Genomic DNA, 27,969 nt, shown 5'->3' on the forward strand with positions numbered 1-27,969 from the left:
CTGTGACTTTCAGGGTCTTATTTATTTCTGCCAGGTTGCCCCTCAATCTGCTATGTTCCAGCAAATAGTCCTAGTCTATGCAATGTCTCCTCGTAACTCAGGCATCCAAATCCAAGCAACATCCTGGTAAATCGTGCTAATCTTGCTCTTTTGGCCCAGCCCCTGGTAAAAGGACTTTTAAAGGAGTTCCCAAGAATTTATGTTCTTTTTCAGCCTTTATTGTCTAAGCTCATCAATGGATCCTTAAATGTCATTCCTTCTCAAATTATGTATCCAAATTCCCTTTGAATCCTAAATATGACCAAGGGAGAAATTTCATAATATGTGTGATTTTGTAAAGGTATGAACAGGTATTAAACATATTGCTTTGTAATTAATGAAAAACTTTATCTAGGATATTTCAAAGAAAAGAGAACTAATTGGCAAAAAGATCTTTATTGCACACATTAATACAAGTTTCTTTAAAGTACCAGGTTTCACTATCGTAACTTATTGTCTTCAGCCTTTTTTTCTTAAGTTTTTGCTTAAGAAGAAGGTTGGAAGAAGGTAGGATGAAATGTTGTCCTGGTTCTGTAATTTAATCTTCTTTTACTTCTACTTCCACTTCTAGTTCTGGATCTGGAGTTTTTGCTCCTGGACTTGTTGTTTCTGGTGTCTTTGCATCTGGGGTTGCTGCTTCCAGTGTCTTTGTACCTGACGCAGCTACTTCTGGTGTCATTGCTCCTGGTGATGTTTCTCCAGGTGTTATTACCCCCGGTGTCGTTGCTTCTGGTGATTTTGCACCGGGTGTCATTACTTCTGGTGATTTTGCTTCTAGTGTTGCTGCCCCAGGTGTTGATGTTCCTGGTGATTTTGCTCCAGGTGTTGTTATTCCTGGTGATTTTGCTCCAGGTGTAGTTGCTCCTGGTGTTGTTACCCCAGGTGTCGTTGTTTCTGGGGATTTTGCCCCAGGTGTTCTTAGTCCTGGAGATACTACTCCAGGTGTCGTTCTTTCTGGGGATTTTGCTGCTGGTGATTTTGCTTCTGGGGATTTTGCCCCAGGTGTAGTTGCTCCTGGAGATGTTAATGCAGGTGTTGTTGTTCCTGGGGATTTTGCCCCAGGTGTAGTTGCTCCTGGAAATGTTAATGCAGGTATTGTTGTTTCTGGAGATTTTGCTTCTGGTGATGCTGCTTTTGTGCTCTCTGCGGTAGGTTCTGCTCCTTGGCGTTGTTTCCCTTCTGCACTTTGCTCCTTGGACATAACATCAGCAAGATTTTTAATACTGCCAATCAGATCATCCATTTTAGTTCCCAATTTATCAATTCTACCATATACTAGTTTAAAGCCCTTATCAACAAGGCAGGGTAATTGTTTGTCATTTCCGTCAGCATCCTTTCCCTCTGGACAAGATGCAATAAGATCCTCTTCTGCAGAATCAGTCTCTGCAGCTGCTGCTGGTTTTGAAGAACTTTCTTCTAGAGGGCAAACTGCACTGGAGTCTGATGTTCTCCCAGTGGGCGAAGGTGTTGAAGCCTCATCTTTACTAGATGAATGTAATGGGCAACTATCACCATCATCAGACTTTTCAGACTCCTGAATACCTATATTGGAAAGCAAACATCATGTGAATGGAACCAAAATTCACATAAACAACACTAACCATAACAAAGACAAAAGAACGACTTATGGATGGAGCTGCAAGTTTTTGCAGAGGGTGTCCCAACAGCGTGATTACTGGAATGATTGTGTGATCAATGAGGTGAAACCTAGCTTGGGACAAGATATTGATGGTAGAGTTTTGAACATGTGGAGTTTGTATCCAAGCAAATCGAATGGAGTGCTAAGGAGCACAGCTTAACCTCAGGTCATAGACTTTTTCCTAAAATATATTTTCTTAAAGTTACATTGTGCAGCACATAGTTTCAGCAGCCACTGAGCTGGGGTAGGGAAAGAAAATATCTGGAAGTAGAATTGCTAATGGATAACTGACTACGGAAATAGTAGATGTGTGACTCATCTCAGTATCAAACATATTAAAGCTCCCTTTGGTTCCCCTCCTCTTTCTCTTTCTTCCATGATTCAGTCTTCTCCTATCTTTAGGATTCCTTCTTCTTTCGACTTTTATCTCTTCCACCTATCTCTCCCAGCTTCTTACTTCATTCCCCCTCTCCCAACAACCCACCTTCTCCCTCACCTGGTCTCATCTATCACCTGCCAGTTTGTACTCCTCCCCACCCCCTTCTTATTCTAGCTTCTGCCCCCTTCCTTCCATCTAATCCTGATGAAGGGGCTAAACCTTAAACACAGATTGTGTATTCCCCTCCATAGATACTGCCTGACTTGCTGAGTTTCTCCAGCATTTCAAGATTTCCAGCATCTATAAAATCCTTTGTGTTTAAAAATCACAACTAGACTGATTTATAGATTTAGGGCATGGGGAAAAAAGAACAAGAGGGGATTCTGAGGGGAATCTTTTCTAATCAGAGAATGCTGGGATATTTGTGGAAGCAGCCACTAGCAGCACTTAAGAGGTGTCCAGGAAAGTCCTTGAATTGTCAAGCATAGAAGGCTGTGGACCAACCATTGGAAAATGGAATTAATACAGACAAGTGCCCACTAGCCTGTGTGGATGTAATGGGCCATATGGCCTTTTTCCATGTTGTAGGACTACGAATCTAACAATATCCAAATCCCACTCATGTTATTTGTATCTTAGCAGGAGGCCTTTAGAAAACAGCATTTCATTTCCTCTGATCATTCAGCATTCTAAAGCAAACAATCCTGTGTGTGTGTGTGTGTGTGTGTGTGTTGAGTGAGACAGAGAGCAAGAGGGAAAGCAGAGAGAGTGAGTGAGAGAGAAAATGCAAAATTCAAACGAGCTCCATTTTTTCTAATTTTTTCAAAGAATGTGAGTGTTGTTGCCAAGACAGGTTCTCACCCCACTTGGCCCAGTACTGTCAGTTATGTAATCAATTTACGGCCACACTGATGCAGGGCAGGAGGATTCTTTATAGTGGTTATTTATAATGAACTGTTATTATGCAGATACAATTCAGAATGTTTAAGAGCTACCCTCACAGGCAGCACTCCCAAATCAGGCAGAGTAACTGCAATGAACCAGTCAACTTCTTTCTAATCACAAACCAGCAGCTTCACTGTAACTTTAGTGGTATCAGCTATTTAATGAAATTGAATTAAAACTCTCAAATTGCAAATTTGGGATTTGAAACCATGTCTCCAGATCATTAGCCCAATAATATGCCAACAAGAAAGCCATCAAATGTTTCAAAGAAGAAAATCATATTGCTGAATGACATTTGGATGCTAGGATATGATTTCTATCATATCACTTATCCTCATTAAAATTATTAAGCTAAATGATTTGATTTAAATCTAGAACCATGTAGGTGAATCTGCAAAGTACCCATCTAATTGCAAAGTTTCCCAGAGATTCAGTATCTAAAATTACTTGTTTTATTCCAGTCCTACTTCAGCAAGTTCAAGAACACCTATTTCCTTTCAGCCATTCATTTCTTCAACCAACCAGCATAACCCTAGTCACTACCTCAGCACAGCAACACTATGTCCACTTTGTACTATAATTGTCTTTTAATTCTAATTGTGTCCTTTGTTGTATAATTTATGTTTTTCTTGTGAATGTCATGTCTGGACTGTTGCTGCAAGTAAATTTTTTTATTGAACCTGTGCATAAATGCAGATGTGCAGATGGTAATAAACTCGACTTTGACAGATAGGATCTGACCAATGCTTTAAAGCATCACCATCACTTAGTTCCCAATTCTTATGAAACTGAATCTCATTTAGCTTTTAGTCATTCCTGTACATAGGTGTTTAAGTATCTTTACTATAACATAATTTATGGTCTCTCTGTGGCTTCACTCAGTAAATTCCATGCCTCACATTTGTTAGTTTTCCAGTTTAACTGTAACCATGCAACTTACGGTACATCCAAATTTAGTTTCCCCTGGAAATTTAAATATACTGCTTTGTTCCCTCAGCAATGCTTTTCTACAAAAGATCTTAAACTTCATGTATTTGAGCAATTTTTTTCTCTAGTTTAAGAGAAATTTTAAAGAAGGTGTACAAGTCAAGTTGTTTTTTTTCTTTACACAGAGAGTGGTAGGTGCCTGGAATGGGCTGCCAGGAGAAGTAGCGGAAGCAGAAACAACAGTGATGTTTAAGAGGCTGCTGGACTGATACAAATATGCAGGGAATAGAGGGATATGGGCCATGTCCAGGCAGAGGCAATTTTGCATCATGATCGGTGAAGACATCATGGGCTGAATGGCCTATTCCTGTGCTGTAATGTTCTATATAATATTTCCCTAACATTGTACCACAAGCTATAATTGGAACAGAAGGACAACATGCACTTATAAAAGGATCTGTCCTGGGTTCAAAGTCAACAGAATTATAAATTCCTGGCAGGCTGAAAAGCCAACCTAGATCAGAGAAGGCCTAGTAGTTTTTAATAGTGTGACTTCATTAACAAATTGCAAGCCACTCTCCCAATCAGAACGATCTTAAGATTAGCGGAAACTGACGGCATGGCCTTTGTAATCACAGGATTAGAGAACGGAGAGAAGTGATCATACATTAAGGGAATTCTTTGTGAAAGGATGGTGTTGTGCAGTAGACATGTTCAGTGGATGGGAATGCCCAGCTTTACCACTGGAAGCCCAGTGAGCATTCCTGCATCATCTATGTTTGGATTCTGGATTAATTTTCTGGCAATTCTGACTAGCTGAGACACTAACATACCAACACTCTTGATGGCCTAGGTTTACAACTGCATTGGGGCCGATGCTATAACTATGATTTCATATTTTTAATTGTTTTCTGCCCTTTTCTTAATGTTACCTTAAACCCCCAAACTGAAACAAAAGGATATGTTAGGAGAATGTGTATTAGTCACAGCAACATTCAGGCAAGTTTTAAATTCAAAGCAGATATGTGGTTTTAAGTGAGTGACTCTGTCAGGTACAAATTTGAAACTTTAAATCAGTTGGATCAGATTGAAAGTAAATCATAATTTCTCCAATCCAGATTCACTGCTAGTATCTCCCTTCCCTTTTGTTAGACAATGTTAGGGTTCATTGGTCATTAGAAGCTGATAACTGATCAACTTGTTTTTTCTTATGTTCAGAAACATTTGTTCAATCATTTAATCTTCAGATATTTGCATCTTGCTTACCGGCATCTGCTTCACTGGTGCACATTTTTTCTTGTGCATCTTCTTCTGATCTCCCACATACAGAATCTGTAGAGCTATGATAGGATGTATCTTCTTCATACAGAGGACAGGGAGATACTTCCTCTGCTTTGTTGTCTTCTTCTGCAGCCTCCTCAAGAGGACATACATCACTCTCTGTCTCTTCTTTAGGTTGAGCTGCTTTATCACAAACTGTTCCTGATTCATCCTTCAAATGGATTTCTGACACTTGGTGAATTGTGGATTCATGGTAAGTTACAGGATCAACACATGTTGCTGAATCACTGTAGTTCACAATGCAACATTTTGTGGAAAGATGCATGAAAATAGGCTTATTGGTGGGAACTGTGTCATAATTACCTCCAACAGGACTTCCTTGATTAAAGGGTGGAGCCTTGCATATACTGTTCTGTGGACTGAAAGTTGTTGATGGATCAGTTGATGTGCTATACTGTGGACCAGCTGCAGAAGATGAAGCTTTATACAAACACTGCAAAGTGGGAACCTGACTGTCTCGACCACTTCTTAAATTTTGACTAGAGCCTTTTGAAATGCATTCTGCACATACTCCACATGGTTTAAATTCTTGACTAGTGGACACATCCTTTTTACATTGATCACATGAATGTTCTTGACGATCAAATGAGACACTGCGGCTTGGACCAGATGAGTAATCTTGACAAGTAGATGATGACTTTTTACACTGATCACACGAGTGTTCCTGAAAACTAGAAGAGGCATTGCAACTTACAGCTGAGTTAAAGTCTTGATGAGCAGATGACTCGCTCTGGCATTGATCACATGTGTGCTCTTGACAAACAGATGATGCTTCACCTGTTGGAGCTGATGAATAACCTTGAGTAGAAGATACCTTCCTGCAGAAGTCACATGTATGATCTTGACAACTAGAAGAGGCATTGGTACTCGGAGCAGATGAATAATCTTGACAAGTGGAGGACACCTTCCTACATTGATCACATGAATGGTCTTGGCAACTACTTGAGGCATTAATACTTCGACCAGATGAATAATCTTGACAAGTGGAGGACACCTTCCTGCACTGATCACAAGAAGGATCCTGACAGCTATATGAGGCATTTATACTTGGAACAGATGAAAAATCAGGTTGTGTGGAGGACACCTTCCTACACTGATCACAAGAATGGTCTTGACAACTTGATGAGGCATTTGCACTTGCAGCAAATGAAAAACCTTGACCAGATGAAGATGCTTTTCTACACTGATCACATGAATGTTCCTGACAACCAGTTGAGAGGTCACTACTTGGAACAGACAAAAACTGTTGAGAGGTGGATGACTTTTTCTTGCACTGATTGCATGAAGGGTCTTGGCAGCCTGTTGAGAGGTCACCACTTGGAACAGACAAGAACTGTTGATTGGTAGACGACTTCTTACATAGGTCACATGAATGTTCCTCACAAATAGGTGAGAGATCACCACTTGGAGCAGATGAAACCCACTGAGAGGTTGATGATGGTTTCTTACATTGATCACAAGAATGTTCTTGACAACTAGCTGATACGTCACCACTTGGAGCAGTAAAGACAGTTGAACAAGTGGATGACTTCTTCTTGCATTGATCACATGAAGGGTCTTGGCAGCCACTTGGAGCAGATGATAACTGTTGATTGGAAGATGGCTTCTTCTTACATAGGTCACATGAATGTTCCTCACAACTAGCTGAAAGATCACCACTAGGAGCAGATGAAGCCCGTTGAGAGGTTGATGATTTCTTACACTGATCACATGAATGTTCTCCACAAACAGATGTGAAGTCACCACTAGCTGCAGATGATAACCCTTGAACAGTCGATGACTTTTTACATTGATCACATGAATGTTCTTCACAGATTGATGAGAGATTGCCACTTGGAGCAGACAAAAACTGTTGACTGCTCACTGACTTCTTTTTGCATAGATCACATGAATGTTCCTCACAAGCAGGTGAGACATTGCCACTTGGGGCAGAGGATCTTTGTTGATGAGTGTCTGACTTCTTACATTGATCACATGAATGTTCTTCACAAACAGCTGAGACTTTGCCACTTGGAGCTGAGGATACTTGTTGAGTATCTGACTTCTTGCACTGATCGCATGAATGTTCTTCACAGACTGGTGAGAGATTACCACTTGGAGCAGACGAAAAGTGTTGACTGCTCACTGACTTCTTCTTGCATAGATCGCATGAATGTTCCTCACATGCGGGTGAGACATTGCCACTTGCAGCAGAGGGTAATGGTTGAATATCTGATTTATTGCATTGATCACATGAATGTTCTTCACAAACAACTGAGACATTGCCAACTGAAGCTGAGGATACTTGCTGAGTATCTGACTTCTTACATTGATCGCATGAATGCTCCTCACAAACAGCTGAAACATCACTACTTGGAGCAGAGGCTGATTGTTGAGGAGTTGATGACTTTTTACATTGATCACAAGAATGATCCTCACAAACTATCGAGACCTTGCCACTTGGAGCAGAGGCTGATTGTTGATCTGTTGATGACTTTTTGCATTGATCACATGAATGTTCTTCACAAACAGCCGAAACTTTGCCACTTGGAGATGAGGATATTTGTTGATCAGTAGATGATGTTTTGCATTGATCACATGAATGTTCTTCACAAACAGCTGAGACCTTGTCACTTGGAGATGAGGATACTTGTTGATGAGTGTCTGACTTCTTACATTGATCACATGAATGTTCTTCACAAACAGCTGAGACCTTCCCACTTGGAGATGAGGATATTTGTTGATCTGTTGATGACTGTTTGCATTGATCACATGAATGTTCTTCACAAACAGCCGAGACCTTGTCACTTGGAGATGAAGATACTTGTTGATCAGTAGATGATGTTTTACATTGATCACATGAATGATCTTCACAAACAACTGAGATATCACCACTTGGAGAAGTTGCTTGTTGAGTTGACTTTTTACACAAATCACATGAATGTTCCTCACAGACTGCTGAGACATCACCACTTGAAGCAGAGGATAATTGTGGAAGACTAGCTAACCCCTGGTTACATTTATCATATGAATGCTCTTTACAAACAGCTAAGACATCACCACTTGCAGCAGAAGATAACTTCTTACAAGAAAATAACTTCTTGCATTGATCGCATATATGTTCATTACAAACAGCTGAGACATCGCCACTTGCACCAGATGACAGCAATTGATATGATGGCATCGTTTTACATTCATCATCTGTGATTCCACCACTTGTAGACATTTTTTCTTGAGTCATAAGTGCAGCCTCTTTACAATGCTCACATGAATGTTGTTCACAAAAAGATGTCACATTGCCAGAAGGAGCCATCTGAACTTGATGAATGGATGGTACCTTCTTGCATTGATCACATGAATGATCCTCACAAACAGATATGATCTCACCAGTTGCAACAGCTGACAATGGTGGAAACTGTCGAGATAATGAAGTCTCAACAGCAATTGATTGATAACCAGACTTATCCTCAATTGATGGAGGACAAGAATCATATCTAAGAGGTGCTGATTGTTGGCTGATTAATGGATATTGAGGAGATGTGGTCTGTTGATAAACAGGTGGAGACCTTCCACTATATTGAGATGATAAGGGCTGGTAAACAACAGAAGACATATTTGCATATTGAGGAGCTGCTTGATAGTAAGGTTGAAATGGAGATGGTATGGGCTGTGAGTAAACTGGTGGAGACTGATATTGAGCTGTCATTGGTGGTTGGTAAGCAGATGGAGGTTTACTTTCATATTGAGATGTGGGTGGGGATGAAACTCGAGCAGGTGAGGATGTAATCGAGGCAGGTGCCTGACACATTCCCAAGGTTTTGCTACTATAAAGAACAGGTGTAGGTTCTACTTGACGAGGTGAAGACACAGTCTGACGTACAGGTTCAGATGGTGGTGAAGCAGCCAATGTATTGGTGTCACATACAGCAGGTATAGATATTTGATGACTAGGTGATCTTGGTGGTTCATATGTGGGACGCATCATTTCTTGATGAACTGGTGAACTTTTAACCCCATAGTCATATGGAGCAAGTCCAGGTACAGGACCTTGACTAGGAGGCTGAGCCATAATCAGAGCTTCATATGGAATAGGAACAGGGACAGGGACAGGTTCTGGACGAAGTGTCGGAGCTAAAATCACTGGCTCTAATGGAGCAGGTATAGCTTCTTGAGCAAAGTATGGGGCCCTCATATAGGAGTCATATGGAGCAGATATGATTTCTTGATAATATGGAGCCCTAATTAGAGGCTCACATGGAATAGGTACTGGTTCATGACAAACATATGGTGCCCTAATCATAGGTTCATAGGAAACAGGTGGGGCTCCTTGACAAACATATGGTGCCCTACGGAAATTCTCTCCTGGAGCTAATACAGTTTCTTGACAAGGAGCAGTTTCATTTGCAACTGGGGTAACTTGCTGCTGTACGGAAGGTTGCCTTGTCATTGACATAGATGTTGAGGCTTCATGTTGAGTAGGAGGAGCTTTCTCTGCAAGGATTTTTGACATAATTTCCTGATTAATAAGTGAAGAATCCTTTGACACTGATTTAACATGTTGATCCTCAGAGACTGTTCGATGTGCCTTTCTATCAGTACTTCCAGCTATTGTGATTTGTAAAGAAAGAAGTAAAATTATTTTAGTTAAAGCAAGCTAAATAGCCAATGGTAATAAGTTTCATCATCATAATGAATCTTTATTCACGGTTATCCACTAAACTTACATATAAAAACAAACTGCGGGTGAATTTTACAGAACTACAAAGAGGTTACAGCACAGAGACAGGCCATTTGTGCTATTTGATTTTTGCTGCTGTTTATGCTCCATAAATTCCTTCTCCTTCTTTTCAACATATCCTGTATTATTTTCTAATTCTTGCGTATGTCTAGCTTTCCTTTACATTCACCTACGCTATTTGTTTGAGCCATTCCATGTAACTTATGAAATTCTAAATTCTATCTACTTTCTGAGGAAAAACGTTTCCTTGATAGTTCCTTCAGTAATGGTATTAGCAATGTTTCCATTGAGGAAAGTTGTGGGGATACTGGTAACAGTGTATTCATGCCTTTAATAGGATTTCTCTGGTCTTCTTGTCATTTTGGAAAAGTTCACAGAATAGCCTGCTAGTCACCAATAATTTTGTGTACACTTACCCAGCTGAGTGTGGAGTGTCCTAGAGTTAACCTACTAATGGATTGACTAATGCACTCCTACTTCATACAGGCATTGCTGTCAGAGTCAACTGTTAAAGATAACAGTGAACCAAAACTTTGAAACAATAACTTTGGAGAGATTGAATATCTATTATTGGAGATATTTGAAAGTAGAAACAAATTTTTTTAAGACTTCTTTTTTTGTAATTCTACTTACAAGGTGCCTATAGTTGTTTATGGCTGTTTTTGATTATTGGAGCACCTGCAGATGCTTATACTTTATTGTCACCAAACAATTCATACTAGAACGTACAATCATCACAGCGATATTTGATTCTGCGCTTCCCACTCCCTGGATTACAAATATTAAATATTTAAAATATTAAAAATGAGTAAATATTAAAAATTTAAATTATAATTCATAAATAGAAAATAGAAAAATGGAAAGTAAGGTAGTGCAAAAAAATCCGAGAGGCAGGTCCGGATATTTGGAGGGTACAGCCCAGATCCGGGTCAGGATCCCTTCAGCAGTCTTATCACAGTTAGAAAGAAGCTGTTCCCAAATCTGGCCGTACGAGTCTTCAAGCTCCTGTGCCTTCTCCCGGAGGGAAGAGGGGCGAAAAGTGTGTTGGCTGGTGGGTTGTGTCCTTGATTATCCTGACAGCACTGCTCGGACAGCTTGCAGTGTAAAGTGAGTCCAAAGACGGAAGATTGGTTTGTGTGATGTGCTGCGCCGTGTTCACGATCTTCTGCAGTTTCTTTTGGTCTTGGACAGGACAACTCCCATACTATTTTGTGATGCACCCTAGAAGAATGCTCTCTACGGTGCATCTATAAAAATTAGTGAGGGTTTTAGAGGACAGGCCAAATTTCTTTAGTTTTCTCAGGAAGTAAAGGCACCGGTAGGCCTTCTTGGCAGTGAACTCTGCTTGGTTGGACCAAGTCAGATCATTTGTGATATTGACCGCAAGGAACTTAAAGCTTTTGACCTGTTCCACTTGCACACCACCGATGTAAATTGGGTTGTGTGGTCCGCTACTCCTTCTGAAGTCAACAACCAATTCCTTCGCCTTGCTGACGTTGAGGGATAGGTTATTGTCTTCGCACCATGCCACCAGGTTCTTAATTTCCTCTCTGTACTCAAACTCATCATTACCGGAGATACAGCCTACAATTGTGGTGTCATCAGCAAACTTATATATTGAGCTTGATGGAAACTTGGCTACACAATCATAGGTGTAAAGTGAGTACAGCAGGGGGCTGAGTACACAGCCTTGTGGGGCACTGGTGCTCAGAGTGATTGTAGAGGAGAGCTTGTCCTCTATTTTTACAGCCTGGGTCCTGTCTATGAGGAAGTTGAAGATCCAGCTGCAGATCTGAGTGCTAAGGCCCAGGTTCCGGAGCTTAGGAATCAGTTTATTTGGAATGATGGTATTAAAGGCAGAGCTGTAGTCAATGAAAAGGAGCCTTACATATGCGTCTTCATTCTCCAGGTGTTCTAAAGAGGAATGTAGGGCCAGAAAGATGGCATCTGCCGTTGACCTGTTGCTCTGGTAGGCGAATTGAAAAGCGTCGAGGTTGACCAGGAGGCTGTGGTAGGTTGGGGTGTATGGGGTGTCAGGGAGGGGTAGCACCTCTGGTGGGGGAACACGTCGTGTCCTTTTCAGGGCGGTTAATCCACCTTTGGTCCCCACCTGGCACTCAGCTCTCACCTGTGGCTCCCTGTAGCTGTTTGCATGCGACAGCGGCCACACCTCGGGCAACGGCTTCGAGAAGCCGGCTAAACCAGGTGAGGGTAGCCGACGGGTCTCAAACCCTCGGTGAGATAGGGAGTTGTCTATCTCAGCATGTGAAGACAGACTCCGGCAGATTGAGCGGATGAGACCAATGGAAGGTCCAACGATCAAGAAGGTGGTCTCTGCAAGCGTCGTGGAACGTGTAGAGCAGGACAAGACACAGAAGACGTCCTGGTCATCCACTGCGCCTAGTCCCATCTCCAGCCGTCTAGACTCTGTCTTGCCACTGGATCCAGATGGGCATTGGGAAGAGAGAATGAGGCTGACGTTGCGCAACTCTCCCTCACTTAAATCCAAATCACGCGCCAGTCTCGACACCATTATAATGGTGTCGGGGTCCTCATCAACGTCAATGATGGACGAACAACAACAGGCTGTGGTTGATGTGTGCCATAACCAATCTCTCAAAGCACTTCATAGCAATTGATGTCAGAGCCACAGGTCGATAGTCATTCAGGCATGCCACCTTGCTCTTCTTCGGCACTGGGATTATTATTGCCTTCTTAAAACACGAGGGGATCTTAGACTGAAGCGAGGAGCAGTTGAAAATGTCAGCAAACACTTCAGCTAGCTCGCTTGCACAGGCCTGGAGAACCCGTCCCGAGACGCCATCTGGGCCCATCGCCTTCCTTGGATTTATCTTCAGGAAGGCCCTTCTGATGTCCTCCTCGGTGACGATGAATCTTGATGCCACCAGGTCCGGTTCATCCAGAGGGAGCAGGATGCTCCTCTTCTGTTCGAATCTTGCGTAGAATACGTTAAGTTCGTCAGGAAGAGAAGCGCCACAGTTATTGATATTCCCAGCCTTTTCTTTGCGCCCAGTGATTTCATTTAGACCCTGCCATAGTCTACTGGCATCCCTCTGGTTAGCCTGGGCTTCCAACTTGGCTCAATATTGCCTCTTGGCACCCTTAATGGCTTTGCGGAGTTCATGCCTGGATTCCGTGTAGCAACTGGTATCCCCAGACCTAAAAGCCACAGCTCTAGCCTTTAAAAGGGACTTGACCTCATAATTCATCCAAGGTTTCTGGTTAGGGAATACCCGGATTGTCTTGCGAGACACACAGTACTCCGTGCATTTCCAAATAAAGTCCGTGACAGCTGAGGCATTTTCATTGAGGTTAGCTGCCAAGTCCTTGAATACCAACCAGTCCACCAATTCAAAGCAGTCACGGAAGACCTCATCCGTTTCCTCCGTCCAACGCGACACTACTTTTGACACCGTGACCTCCTGCTTCAGTTTCTGTTTGTAAGCCGGGAGGAGGAGTACGGCCTGATGGTCTGATTTTCTGAAGTGAGGTCGTGGGACGGAACGGTAGGCATCCTTGACTGCTGTGTAGCAGTGGTCAAGTATATTCGGGCCTCTAGTGGGGCAAGAGACATGTTGGTATAACTTTGGCAGCGCCTTTCCGGGGTTTGCCTGGTTAAACTCCCCGGCTGTAATGAGCAAAGCCTCCGGATACCTGGTCTCAAGTTCACTGATCTTGGCATACAGTATGTTCAGAGCACACTCCACGTCCGCCTGGGGTGGGGGGGAGATGTAGACCGCTGTCAGTATGACCGAGGTGAATTCCCGTGGCAGATAGTAGGGACGACACTTCACCGACAGGGGTTCCAGGTCCAGGCTGCAGGAGCTTGTCAGTGCCACTGTGTCCGAGCACCGCCCAGTGTTGATCAGTAGGCAGACACCACCTCCCCTCCTCTTGCCCGAAGACGCCGTGCAGTCCATCCGATGGATCGAAAACCCCTCCGGTCGGATGGCACAGTCAAGGGTGGCAGGGGAGAGCCAGGTCTCGGTGAAACAGAATACACAGCAGTTCTGCATCTCCCTGCAGTAGGTGAGTCTCCCTTTAAGATCATCCCACCTTGTTCTCTATGGCTTGCACATTAGCTAGTACGATGGTGGGCATAGGGACCCTGAAGCCCCTCAGCTTCAATCTGACCAGCAGCCCAGCTCTTTTCCCACGCTTCCTCAGTAAATAGTGCATCTTTCCAGGTTTCCATCGATGCAGTGTGTTGTTGTCAGCTCTGAGGTTGGTGGATGCATCCCGCGGGGATTGATTGGCGGGTCGCGTTGTCAGGAGCTCTGGGTCGGGCCGAGTGACGGGGGAGGCTCCGCTGCCACTTCCAGCTGCCAGGGGCCCAGGCTGTCGATTGGGTCGGGCCCCGAAGCTGACACTTAATCCCGGATGGCCGGGCTCCTGACTGAAACAAGTCCGTAAGCCGAGTCACGGTTGCGGAGGCCTCCGCTCCAGTCGAGCCGTGGAGGCGGTGGAGGCCTCACTTCTGGCAGCTGTGGATGGCCACCAACAGGGCTTTAGGGTGGTCGCTTCGGGGAAGCGTCTGGGACACCTTGAGGTCTTCTCCGTCACTTCTGTGTGGTCATCTGCTCCGGAGAGGTGCCGGTCGGAATGGGTCGTGTCTCCAAGCGCTCCGGCACGGTAGCAGACCACAGGTCTCTGGGAACATGGTGGGCCTCGCTGGTCGGGTCCAGGTGTGGTCTGGAGTTTAAGAAGCAATTCTGGCACGGTGGTTTCCAGCTGGGTCAGTAGCTTCGCCAGGGTGTTGTTGATCTTGCTAGATGTAGCAGATTGAAGGTTTAGAAGGGTTTCTCGGGTATAGGATAGTGGAGAGGGCAGTTTGCTCGGGAGAGCACGCACAAAGTCGCCAGTTACCGGCGCCATCTTAAACAAAAAAATTTTAAGATTTTGCATTGATTTATTATTGTCACCCAAGAAACAGTGAGAAGGTTTTGTTGGTGTGCCATCCAGGCAAATCATGGAACATAGAACAATACGGCCCACGATATTGTATTGACCGATATAAACTAAAACACTATGATCAATCTAACCAATCCCTCCTACACAGCCCATTACCCTCCATTTTTCTTACATCCATGTGCCTATGAGTTTCTTAAATGTCCCTAATTTATCAGCCTCTACCACCACCCCTAGTTATGCATTACATACACCCACCTCACCCCGCAAAAAAAACAACCTCTAACATCCCCAGTACTTCCCTCCTATCATCTCAAAATTATGCCGTCTTGTATTAGTCATTGCTACCCTGGGAAAAAGGTGCTGGCTATCCATTCTACCTATGTGTCTTATAATCTTATACACCTCTATCAAGTCACCTCTCTTCCTTCAGGACACCAGTAAGTTAGGGCTTTTTAAAGAAAAATGCTCTAGCTCACTAACCTTTCCTCATAAGATATTCTCTTCAATCCAGGCAGCATCCTAGTAAATCATACCATACATAATTACATGAAGATAATAAAAAGAGGAACAGAATGCAGGATATAGTGTTGGAGTTACAGAGAAAACGCAGAGCAGGTAGATAAAAAGAGTGTAAGAGCCAGGAAGAGGTAGATTGGGAGATCAAGAGTCCATCTTCTACCATACGAGAAGTATGTTCAAGAGTCTGAATTAGACACTCTCTTCTCTCCAGCCAATTTTAGATGTACTCACTAGAAAATATATCTTTTATGAGAGCCTATTCCAGATGCCTGGTACAGTTGACTCCTCATACTCTACAGATATGCCATTAAGTTTCCCTTTGCCCACTGTTGGCTGCATGAATAGAGGTTGCTCCCAAGCAACATGTTCTCAGCCCCAGGTGCCCTGAGGTTATGCTGGAGACCTGGCATGTGATGCTGTTCTGAGCGATGGCAGAATCAGACAGCTGCGATATCTGGGTTCTTCAATGTGTGTCAATCTATCATTGTCATTATCTTTCTTCCGATGCTCTAATGAATGTTACAAAGGTTTGGGGTTACAAAGAAGTAGTGGATGGCTGAATCAAAGGTGTATTAAGGCAACAGTATGGGTATACATTTGAGATACTGTAAACCTTATTATATTTCTCTGCAAAAGCTGGAACTTTCCCAAAACAGACTTGGGATTTTGTAATATACATATTTTAAGGAAACTACAAAACTTGCTACAAAAGATGGATTAGCTTTATTTGTCACACGTACATTTGTGAGCAGTTTTGGCCCCTTATCTGCTGGCATTTGAAAAGATACAGAGGAGATGATTGAGAATAAGTATGGGAATGAAAGGGTGAATGAATGTATGAGGAGCATTTGATGGCTCCGAGCCTGTACTCACTGGAGTTTAGAAGAATGGGGGAGGGGGGCGGATCTCATTGAAATCTTTCAAATATTGAAAAGCCTAGAGTGGACATGGAGAGGATGTTTTCTATCATGGAGGAGTCTAGGACCAGAAGGCACAGCATCAAAATACAAGGAAATCGCTTAAGAACAAAAATGAAGATAAATTTCTTTAGCCAGAAAGTGGTGAATCCGTAGAATTCAGTGCCTCACATTAATGATGGCTGTGGAGGCCAAATCATTGAGTTTATTTGAAGTGGAGGTTGATAGGTCCTTGATTAGTAAGGGGAGAAGGCAGGAGAAAGGGGTTGAGAGGGATAATAAATCAGCTATGATGGAATGGCATAGACAACTCGATGAACTGAATGGCCTAATTCTGCTCATAGGTCGAAATGTACAGTGAGGTACATTGTTTGCATCAAAATAAATGAGTGAGGATTGTGCAAGGATTATAATTGCCTGCAAGTATTAATTAAACATATAAAAGCAGCATAGTTAGAATGAGCATATGAAAAAATGATATTCAAATTGAAAGGCTGAAAGAGAAAATATTTGTGAATCACTACTTGTTTCATTCATTGAATTAGTCATTCATTAATTGTGGGAAAGCTGAGAGAAGATAATTACTGAGAATCATTTTTTTCTCAAAAATAATATAAGATCAGCCATTCTAATGTGGATGAAGAGTCCACAATGAGATGCAAAGACAAGGGCATACACTCAGAATAAAACACTCAAAGATGAAAAGGAATTTCTTTAGTCAGAGAGTATTGAATCTGGAATTCATTGCCTCAGCTGTGGAGGCCAAGTCATTGGGTGTATTTAAAGCAGAGTTTCATAGGTTCTTGATTAGTAAGATTTCAAAGGTTATGGGGAGAAGGCAGAGGTAAAGGACTGAGAGGGAAAAATAAATCAGCCATGATCAAATAGTAGAGCCCACTGGATGGACCAAATTTTCCAATTCTGGTCCTGTGTCATTGGATTATCTTTTTTTACGTAGTACTCTTAGTGTGCTCCACATGAGTTTTGATAAATGTTAACGTACCTTCGCTACTTTTCAGTTCTATTTCACTATAAATAAATCCTACTACTAGGCTTGTATTTTTAAGGTCCTATTAACTACGGTGGGAAGTCATAGGAAGTCATTCCTGCCTGTGGCCATCAAACTTTACAACTCATCAAAGTTGCTGGTGAACGCAGCAGGTCAGGCAGCATCTGTAGGAAGAGGTGCAGTCGACGTTTCAGGCTGAGACCTTTCGTCAGGACTAACTGAAGGAAGAGTGAGTAAGGGATTTGAAAGCTGGAGGGGGAGGGGGAGATGCAAAATGATAGGAGAAGACAGGAGGGGGAGGGATAAAGCCAAGAGCTGGACAGGTGATAGGCAAAGGGGATACGAGAGGATCATGGGACAGGAGGTCCGGGAAGAAAGACAAGGGGGGGGGACCCAGAGGATGGGCAAGAGGTATATTCAGAGGGACAGAGGGAGAAAAAGGAGAGTGAGAGAAAGAATGTGTGCATGTGTGCAATCATTCTCTGGCGGACAGAGCGTAATCTCCCAGTGGCCACGCATTTTAATTCCACATCCCATTCCCATTCTGACATGTCTATCCACGGCCTCCTCTACTGTAAAGATGAAGCCACACTCAGGTTGGAGGAACAACACCTTATATTCCGTCTGGGTAGCCTCCAACCTGATGGCATGAACATCGACTTTTCTAACTTCCGCTAAGGCCCCACCTCCCCCTCGTACCCCATCTGTTACTTATTTTTATGCACACATTCTTTCTCTCACTCTCCTTTTTCTCCCTCTGTCCCTCTGAATATACCTCTTGCCCATCCTCTGGGTCCCCCCCCTTGTCTTTCTTCCCGGACCTCCTGTCCCACGATCCTCTCGTATCCCCTTTTGCCTATCACCCGTCCAGCTCTCGGCTCTATCCCTCCCCGTCCTGTCTTCTCCTATCATTTTGGATCTCCCCCTCCCCCTCCAACTTTCAAATCCCTTACTCACTCTTCCCTCAGTTAGTCCTGACGAAGGGTCTCGGCCTGAAATGTCAACTGCACCTCTTCCTACAGATGCTGCCTGGCCTGCTGCGTTCACCAGCAACTTTGATGTGTGTTGCTTGAATTTCCAGCATCTGCAGAATTCCTGTTGTTTAAACTTTACAACTCCTCCCTTGGAGGGTCAGACACCCTGAGCCAATAGGCTGGTCCTGGACTTATTTCCTGGCATAATTTACATATTACTATTTAATTATCTATGATTTTATTACTATTTAATTATTTATGGTGCAACTGTAACAAAAACCAATTTCCTCCAGGATCAATAAAGTATGACTATGACTAACCTTTGCCACAATTTTTCATAAAAACGGAACTTGCTGGTAAAACTCTGTAAATCATGCAACATCCTGATCAGATGTTATGTGTCCTGTTGAGTTCTTCCAGCATTTTCTGTTTTTATTCCAGATTTCCAGCATCTATAGGTTCTTTTGATTTTCTGCAACTTGTAGGAATTGGTGTATCAGAATCCCTTTGTTTCTCTACCCTACCCAGGACTCCACAGTTTTCCTTCATATAGTGCCATCCACAAACTTAGAAATGCTTGATTCCAGAGTCTGAATCATAAATGTAAACTTTGAACAGTCGTGGCCCCAGTACCGATCCATATGAAATACCACTGATACCTTCCTTCATTGCTAATAACTCCTTTTTTCCCCGCTTTGCTTTTTGACCAGTAACTAGTGAATGGCAAATTCTAGTACTGTACTTGTCCTTTGCCTCCACTGTCGATGGCTATTTTCATGATCCTACTTTGGAAGCACCAAGGTAGCACAGCAGTTAGCACAATGGTACTGTATCACACCTCAGGGCGTTCTGGAGTTTGGAGTTCAATTCCAGTGCCATTCTGTATGTCCTCACTGTGGATTTTCTCTGGGTCCTCCGTTTCCTCCCACAATCCAAAGATGTACCAGGTAGGTTAATTAGTCATTGTAAATTGCCCTGTGATTAGATTAGGGTTAATCAGGTTTGTAGGGGGTTGCTGGGGCAACGTAGCTCGTAGGTCTGGAAAGGCCTACTCCATGTCATATCATAGTTATAGAAAAGTACAGCACAGAAACAAGGGATGCTTTAATTGTAACTCACCAAAATTCCCTGGATTCTGGAGTTAGTCCTAGAGAAGTACAGGACAGAGACAGGCCCATTGGCACATCTAGTCCATGCTGAAACCACTTAAACTGCCTACTCCCATTGACCTGCACTGGAACCATAGCCCTCCATACCTCTACCATCAATGTACCTGTCCATACTTCTCTTAAATGCTGAAATCAAGTTTGCATGCACCACTTGTGCTGGAAGCTCATTCCACACTCTGAGTGAAGAAATTTCCCCTCATGTTCCCCTTACCTTTCACCATTAACCTATGACCTCTAGTTGTAGCCCCACCCAACCTCAGTGGAAAAAACCTGCTTATCCCTATCTATACCCCTCATAATCTATCAAATCTCCTCTCAATCTTCTATGTTCCAAGGAATAAAGTTCTCGCCTATTCAATCTTACATAAGAAGTAGCAGAAGTAGGCCATCTGGCCCGTCAAGCTGCTCTGCTATTCAATAAGATCATGGCTGATCTGGCCATGGACTCCACCTACCTGCCTTTTCCCCATAACTTTTAATTCCCCTACTATGCAAAAATCTATCTAACCTTGTCTTAAATACATTTACTGAGGTAACCTCCACTGTTTCATTGTGCAAAGAATTCCACAGATTCACCACTCTCTGGGAAAAGCAGTTCGTCCTCATCACCATCCTAAATCTACTCCCCTGGATCTTGAGGCTATGTCCCTTAATTCTAGTCTCACCTACCAGTGGAAACAACTTTCCTGCCTCTATCTTATCTATCCCTTTCATAATTTTATATGTTCCTGGAAGACCTCCTCTCATTCTTCTAAATCCAGCGAGTAGTCCCAGGTAACTCAATCTCTCCTCGTAGTCTAAACCCCCTCATCTCTGGAATCAACCTGGTGAACCTCTTCTGCACAGCCTCCAAAGCCAGTATATCCTTCCTTAAGTAAGGAGACCAGAACTGCACACAGTACTCCAGCTGAGGCCTCACCAGTACCCTGTACAGTTGTAGCATTACCTCCCCGCTCTTAAATTCAATCCCTCTAGCAATGAAGGCCAACATTCCTTTTGCCTTCTTGATAGCTTGCTGTACCTGCAAACCAACCTTTTGTGATACATGCACAAACACTCCTAAGTCCTTCTGCATAGCAGCATGCTGCAATTTTTTTTAACCATTTAACTAATAATCAGCTCTTTCATTTTTCCTTCCAAAGTGGATGACCTTGCATTTACCAGTATTGTACTCCATCTGCCAGACCCTTGCCCACTCACCTATCTATATTTCTCTGCAGACTCTCCATATCTTCTGCACAATTTACTTTTCCACTCATCTTAGTATCATCAGCAAACTTCGATACACTACCCTTGGTCCCCTCTTCCAGATCATTAATGTATATCGTGAACAGTTGTGGGCCCAGCACCAACCCCTGCGGTACACCACTCACTACTGATTGCAAACCAGAGTAACACCCATGTATCCCAACTCTTTGCTCTCTATGAGTTAACCAATCCTCTATCCATGCTAATACATTACCCCCAACTCTATGCATCCTAACCTTAAGGATATGTCTTTTATGCAGCACCTTGTCAAACACCTTCTGGAGATCCAAGTAAATAAAGTCCATCTGTTCCTCTCTATCCACTGTGTTCATTAAATCCTCAAAGAACTCCAGTAAGTTTGTCAAACAGGACCGGCCTTTGCTGAGTCCATGCTGCATCTGTCTGATGGATCCATTTCTTTCCACATGCCACACTATTTCTTTATTTAATGATAGCTTCAAGCATTTTCTCAACTACAGATGTTAAACTAACTGGCCTATAGTTACCTGCCTTTTGCCTGCATCCTTTTTTGAACAGTGGCGTGACATTCACCGTCTTCCAATCTGCTGGGACCTACCCAGAGTCCACAGAACTTTGATAAGTTATATCACCAAAGCCTCTACTATAACTCCTGCCTTTTCTTTCAATACCCTGGGATGCATTCCATCAGGACCAGGGGACTTGTCTATCTTCAGGCCCACAAGTTTGCTCAGCTCTACCTCTTTAGTGATAGCTATTGTATCGAGGTCCTCACCTCCCATCACATCCACAGCATCTCTGTTTGGCATGTCAGACGTGTCCTCCACCATGAAGACTGACACAAAATAGTCATTCAAAGCCTCTGCCATTTCCTCATTACCCAATATCAATTCCCCCTTCTCATCCTCCAAGAGGCTTATGTTCACTGTTTTATGTAATTATAAAAACTTTTACTATCTATTTTTATATTTTGTGCTAGTTTATTTTCATAATCTAGTTTCCCTTTCTTCATTGCTCACTTAGTGGTTCTTTGTTGCTTTTTAAAGTTTTCCCTGTTTTCCAGTTTCCCACTACATTTGGCTACTTTGTATGCACAAGCTTTTAGTTTGATGCCTTCTTTTATTTCCTTAGTTATCCAAGACTGGCCCTCCCCACCTATACTGTCCTTGCTTTTAACTGGAATATACTTTTATTGAGCACCGTGAAAAATCTCTTTGAAAGCCTTCAACTGTCCCACCATATAGTCTGTGTTGCCAGTCTACACTAGCTAAACCCTCCCTCATCCTATTGTAGCCTCCATTGTTTAGCCATAATACACTGGTTTTCGATCGAACTATTGCACCCTCCATTTGTATGAGAAATTCAACCATGCTGTGATCATTCTTTCCAAGAGGATCCCTAACTACAAGATCACTAATTTTATCTGTCTCATTGCACAGGACCAGATCTAAGATAGCACATTCCCTTGTAGGTTCAGTAACATGCTGTTCAAGAAAGCCATCACGGAACCATTCTATGAAGTACACTTCAAGACTGCTTTGACCAACTTGATGTGCAAGTTAAGGTCCCCCATGATAACTGCAGTTCCATTCTTACATGTCTCAGATATTTCTCTTGTTATTATTCAGTGGGCAATAGACAACTCCCACCGGTGATTTTTTTTTTCCCTTTACTATTCCTAATCTCTACCCAGACGGATTCAATATTCTGCTCCTGAGATCTTATATCGTCTCTCACTATCGCCCTGAGCTCATCTTTAATTAGGAGTGCTACCCCACCTCTCTTACCTTCCTGCCTATTCTTCCATATAACCCGTTATCCTCAGATATTTAATTCCCCAATCCTGTCCACCCTGCAACCACATCTCTGTAATGGCCATTAAATCATACCCTTCGTACTGATTTGTGCCACAAGTTCACTGACCTTGTTTCAAATACTGCGGGCATTCAAATAAAGTGCCCTTACAATCATTCTGCTTTTAAAATCTTGCAATCTTTTACTCTTTTACACTTGATTTTTCTTCACTCCACTCTTACTTTTCTCTTTTTTATCTTTTGCTTTTTCTTTATCTTCATCCACACTTTTCTTTTTTACTTTACTTCTCCAATCTGTTGAACCCACCCCCCTACTATTTAATTTAAAGCCCTATCCACAACCCCAGTTATGTGATTCATTAGGATCCAGGTCCTGTCACGGTTCAGGTGCAGCCTGTCCAATTGGTACAGCCCCCTCCTTCCCCAATACTGGTGCCAATTTCCCATGAATTCAAACCCACTTCTCCCACACCAATCCTTAAACCAGGCATTTAACTCTCTAATCTTCTTGACCCTATGCCAATTTGCATGTGGCTCAGGTAGTAATCCAGAGATTACCACCTTTTTGGTTCTGCTTTTTAATTTTGTCCCTAGCTGCTCAAATTCCCTTCGCAGAACCTCCTTCCTCGTTCTACCTATGTTGTTGATACCCATGTGGACCTTGACAACTGGATCTTTCCCCTCCCACTGCAAATTCCTCTGCACGTCAGATAAGATGTCCCGAACCTGGGCACCAGGCAGGCAACACAGCCTTCGGGATGCTTTATTCTTGTGACAGAGAACTCTGTCTATTCCCCTGATTATACCATCTCCAATTACGACTACATTTCTCTTCTCTCCCCTCTCTTGAATGACTCCCTGAACTATGACGCCACAGGTAGGTTGCTCATCCTTCCTACAGGCCACACTCTCATCCACACAGGAAGCAAGAATCTCAGACCTGTTGGACAAGCTCAAGGGCTGGGGCTCCTCCAACACTGTCTCTTGGATCCCATTACCTGCCTCTCTCATAGACACACCCTCCTGCCCCTGACCACAGACTAAATTTGAGGCAGCTAATCTAATGGGTGTGACTTCCTCCTGAAACAGAGAATCCAAGTAACTCTCTCCCTCCCTGATGTGCGGCAGTGTTTGAAGCTCAGATTCCAGGTCATCAACTTTGAGCCTGAGTTCTTCCAGCAACTAACGCTTGCTGCAGATGTGGTCACCAGGAATCACAATGGGGTCCACCAGCTCCCACATCATGCAGCTACAGTACATCACCTGATCCTGCAGCATCCCTTTATTTAATTAGCTGTAATTTAGTGACTTTTTATTCAACCACTACAAAAGCCTTACCTGCTACTTACCTGTGCCTCCTAGCTGAAGCCTCTTGAGCCAAAGCTTCAAGTTCCCGTTCCTACACCAGTCCACTCATACAATGGCCACTCTGCTTTGACCCTGCTTTACTTTTATTTGCTCCTGCTAATGAATCGCGAATCGATTGGTCCACTGCTAATGTGCTGAACCCTGTGAAATGCTCCTTTTTTATTTTTTCCATATAACTCAGGTCCTCCAGACCCAGCAACATTCTTGTAATTTTTTACTGTTCTCTTTCAACCTTATTTACAACCTCCCTGTAGGTAGATGACCAAAACTGCATACAATACCCCAAATTAGGCCTCATCAACGTCTTATACAACTTCAACACAACATCCCATCTCCTATACTTAATACTTTGATTTATGAAGGCCAATGTGACAAAAGCTTTCATTTCAACCCTACCCATCTGTGACGCCACTTTAAATGACTTCTGGACCTATATTCCCAGATCCCTTTGTTGTACCACACTCCTCAGTACCATTCACTGTGTAAGATCTATCCTGGTTGGTCCTACCAAAGTGCAAAACCTCAGGATTGTCTACATTAAATTCCTTCTGCCATTTTTCAACCCACTTTCCAGCTGATCCAGATCCCACTGCAAGCTGTGATAGCCTTCCTCACTGTCCACTACACTCCCACTCTTGGTGTCATCCATAAATTTGCTGATCAAGTTAACCACATTATCATCTAGATCATTGGTGTAGATGACAAACAACCACTACTCAGTGGCCTCCAAGTCAGAGAGGCAACCATCTACTACCACTCTCTGGCTTCTCCTACAAAACCAATGTCTAATCCAATTTACTACCTCATCTTGAATGCCAGTTGACTGAACCTTCTTGACCAACCTCCCATGTGGGACCTTGTCAAATGCCTTACTAAAGCCCATGTAAACAATATCCACTGTCTTGCCTTTATTAACTTTCCTGGTAACTTCCTCGGAAAACTCTATAATATTGATTAGACATGGCCTACCACACACAAAGCTACGCAGACTATCCTTAATCAGTCCATGTCTATCCAGTCCACACAGAATACCTTCAAATAACTTTCCCACTACTGATGTCAGGCTCACTGCCTATAATTTCTTTATGTATTTTTAGAGCCTTTCTTGAACAGCAGAACAACATTCCTCTTGTACCTCACCTGTTGCTAAGAACGATTTAAATATCTCTGCTAGGGCCCCGGCAATTTCAGCACTTGCCTCCCAGTGTCCAAGGGAACAGCTTGACAGGTCCTGGGGATTTACCATACACTTCCCCACACTATATTACACCAGCCATTTCTTTGTCCATTCTTCCAATCTGTCCCTTTTGCAGACTCCCTGCTTTCTCAACACTACCTGTTCCTCCAACTATCTTTGTTTTCTCTGCAAACTTGGCCAAAGTCATCAATTCTGTCATTGACATACAATGTGAAAAGAAACAGTCCAATTCTGACCCCTGCGGCACACTATTAGTCATCAGCAGCCAGGGGAATAAGCCCCCTTAATTCCCACTCTTTGCCTCCTGCCAGTCAGCCAATCTTCTATCCATGCTAATATCTTTGCTGTAATACCATGGGCTCTTACCTTGTTGAGCAGCTTCATGTGTGGTACCTTGTCAAAGGCCTTCTGAAAATCCAAGTAAACAACATCCACTGACTCTCCTTTGACTATCCTGCCTGTTATTTCCTCAATGAAATCCAAGACAGTTTACAGGCAAGATTTCCCCTTGAGGAAACCATGCTGACTTTGGCCGACTTTATCATGTGCTTCCAAGTACCCCGAAACCTTACCCTTAATAATTGATTCCAATATCTTCCCAACCACTGAAGTCAGGCTAACTGGCCTATAATTTTCTTTCTTCTGCCTCCCTCCCTTCTTAAAGAATGGAGTGATATTTGCAATTTTCCAGTCCTCTGGAACCATTCCAGAATCTAGTGATTCTTGAAGGATCATTACTAATGCTTCCATAATCTCTTCAGGTATCCCCTTCAGAACTTTGGTGTGTAGTCCATCTGGTCCAGGTGACATATCTACCTTCAGACTTTTCAGCTTCGCAAGCAGCTTCACCTTAATTATAGTAAATACACTCACTTCTGCCCCCTGACACTCTTGACCTTCAGGCATACTGCTAGTGACTTCCACAGTGAAGACTGATGCAAAATACTTAAGCTCACCAGCCATTTCTTTGTCCCCCATTACTACCTCTCCAGCGTCATTTTCCAGTGGTCCACTTGAGTACATTCAGCTCCAGCTCCAGTTCCTTGACTTTGTCAGTCAGGAGTTGAAGTTGGGTGCACTTGCTGCAGAGGTGGTCATCAGGGAAACTAATAGGTACTCTGAAATCCCACATCTGACAGAAGAAACATTCCACAGCCTTAACTACACATCCTGCCTCTATTTGTTACACCTCTAACTTCGTGAGTTCGAGCCCCAGCCGAGGCAATGTGTTGTGTCCTTGAGCAAGGCACTTAATCACACATTGCTCTGTGACGACGTTGGTGCCAAGCTGTAAGGGTCCTAATGCCCTTCCCTTGGACAACATTGGTGTCGTGGAGAGGGGAGACTTGCAGCATGGGCAACTGCTGGTCTTCCATACAACCTTGCCCAGGCCTGCGCCCTGGAGAGTGAAGACTTTCCAGGCGCAGATCCATGGTCTCGCAAGACTAATGGATGCCTTTACTAACTTCTCAAGCTTAAGTTCTACTGTATGCCCATTCTCACCCAAGCCTACTGAGCCAAAACCTGGCCACTCTTAGCACTGTCCACTCCAACAAGGGCCACTCTGCTTACACCACACTTCTTTTATGGGACTCTGCCAAGTGCCTAAGAGATCAGCCTGCCAAATAGTTCTCAAAGAGTTCTTATTAAACCTTCTTCTGCCTCACCAACAAATGACTTCTCACAATGATTTCAGCCTACTGAAAAGTTCTGAAATGGCCCGAGCTCTTTTTAAACCTCGCACTGCCTCACCAATAAACAGCTTCTTGTGATGATTGCAGCCCACTGACCATAGTTATACAGCAGACCCTTCGGCCCAACTCATGGATGTCAACCAATACGATTACATGAGCTAATCACATTTGTGTTTGGCTCATTCCCTCTAAATTTTTTCAATCCATCTACCTGTATAAATGTATTTTAAACATTCTAATTATCCACCTCTACACCTTGCTTTTCAGCTTGTTTCATAAACCCACTACCCTCTGTGTGAAAAATATATCCCCTCAGGTCCTTTTTAATCTTTCCTTCCCAACTTAAATCTTCTAGTTTTATATTCCTCTATCTTGAGAAGAGGACTGTTGCCATCTACCTTACCTATACCCCTCATGATTTTGTATACCTCTATACAGTAAATGGTAACCTCACATAGTATGCAGATATGTACTGTATTAGCTATCCACCAGACCTCTGTTACTACATTTTCCTAACAAATTATTCATTTTGTACATTTTTTTTAATATGCATGGATGTAATCCAGGAGTCTTGTCCTCCTTGAATAAATGCCTCTAATTTAATTGCCTTTTTCTGTCTTGAAAAGAGTCACTTCAATATTTACCTCATTGTCCATTCTCATGCTTGCCTGTTTTAACTCTGATCTACACTGAAGAAAACATACTATTGCTGGCATATCCCTGTCATTAGCTGTGGCATTTTCCAGTCTGTCCCTTAATGAACCTATTTCCATTCCAACCTTTTTCTATTGATGCATCTGTAAAATATTTTCATATTTTATGTTCTTTGATAATTTACTTTCATGGTCCCTTTGTTGTCCTTCTAATATTTTTAACCTTTTTCTAATCCCTTCATACTCTCATTGATCATGTACTTTTCCACCAACTATATCCTCACGATACCGTATATCTCTTTTCATACTTTCAATTGTTCACTTATGTCTTTATTAATCCATGGAGTCCCAGGAAGATTTAGTTTATCCTTTCCTTTGAGCAGAATAGGTTTTTTTCCTGCACTCTGCCAGGTTACTGTCTTACCTTTTCAAACCCTGGTGGTCTGAATATAGATGAATGAAAGTTAAAATATTTAATGAAAGTTTTCTCCTGATTCAGATGCTTTCC

At 42.9% G+C, this 27,969-nt stretch overlaps 1 protein-coding gene across 1 annotated transcript in view; it reads right to left on the bottom strand.

Annotated features, from left to right (window-relative positions):
- Nucleotides 1–486: 486 nt before the first annotated feature.
- LOC134342656 (neurofilament medium polypeptide-like) overlaps nucleotides 487–27,969 on the bottom strand; it is a 49,649-nt gene continuing 22,166 nt past the window's right edge. Inside the window, exon 5 of the mRNA XM_063041046.1 lies at nucleotides 487–1,581. Coding sequence (XP_062897116.1) covers nucleotides 578–1,581 — 1,004 coding nt within the window. The 3' untranslated portion in view covers nucleotides 487–577. The remainder of the gene's footprint in view (nucleotides 1,582–27,969) is intronic.

This window comes from Mobula hypostoma, chromosome 1 (genome assembly GCF_963921235.1).
Source record: "Mobula hypostoma chromosome 1, sMobHyp1.1, whole genome shotgun sequence".
Lineage (NCBI taxonomy): Eukaryota > Metazoa > Chordata > Chondrichthyes > Myliobatiformes > Myliobatidae > Mobula > Mobula hypostoma.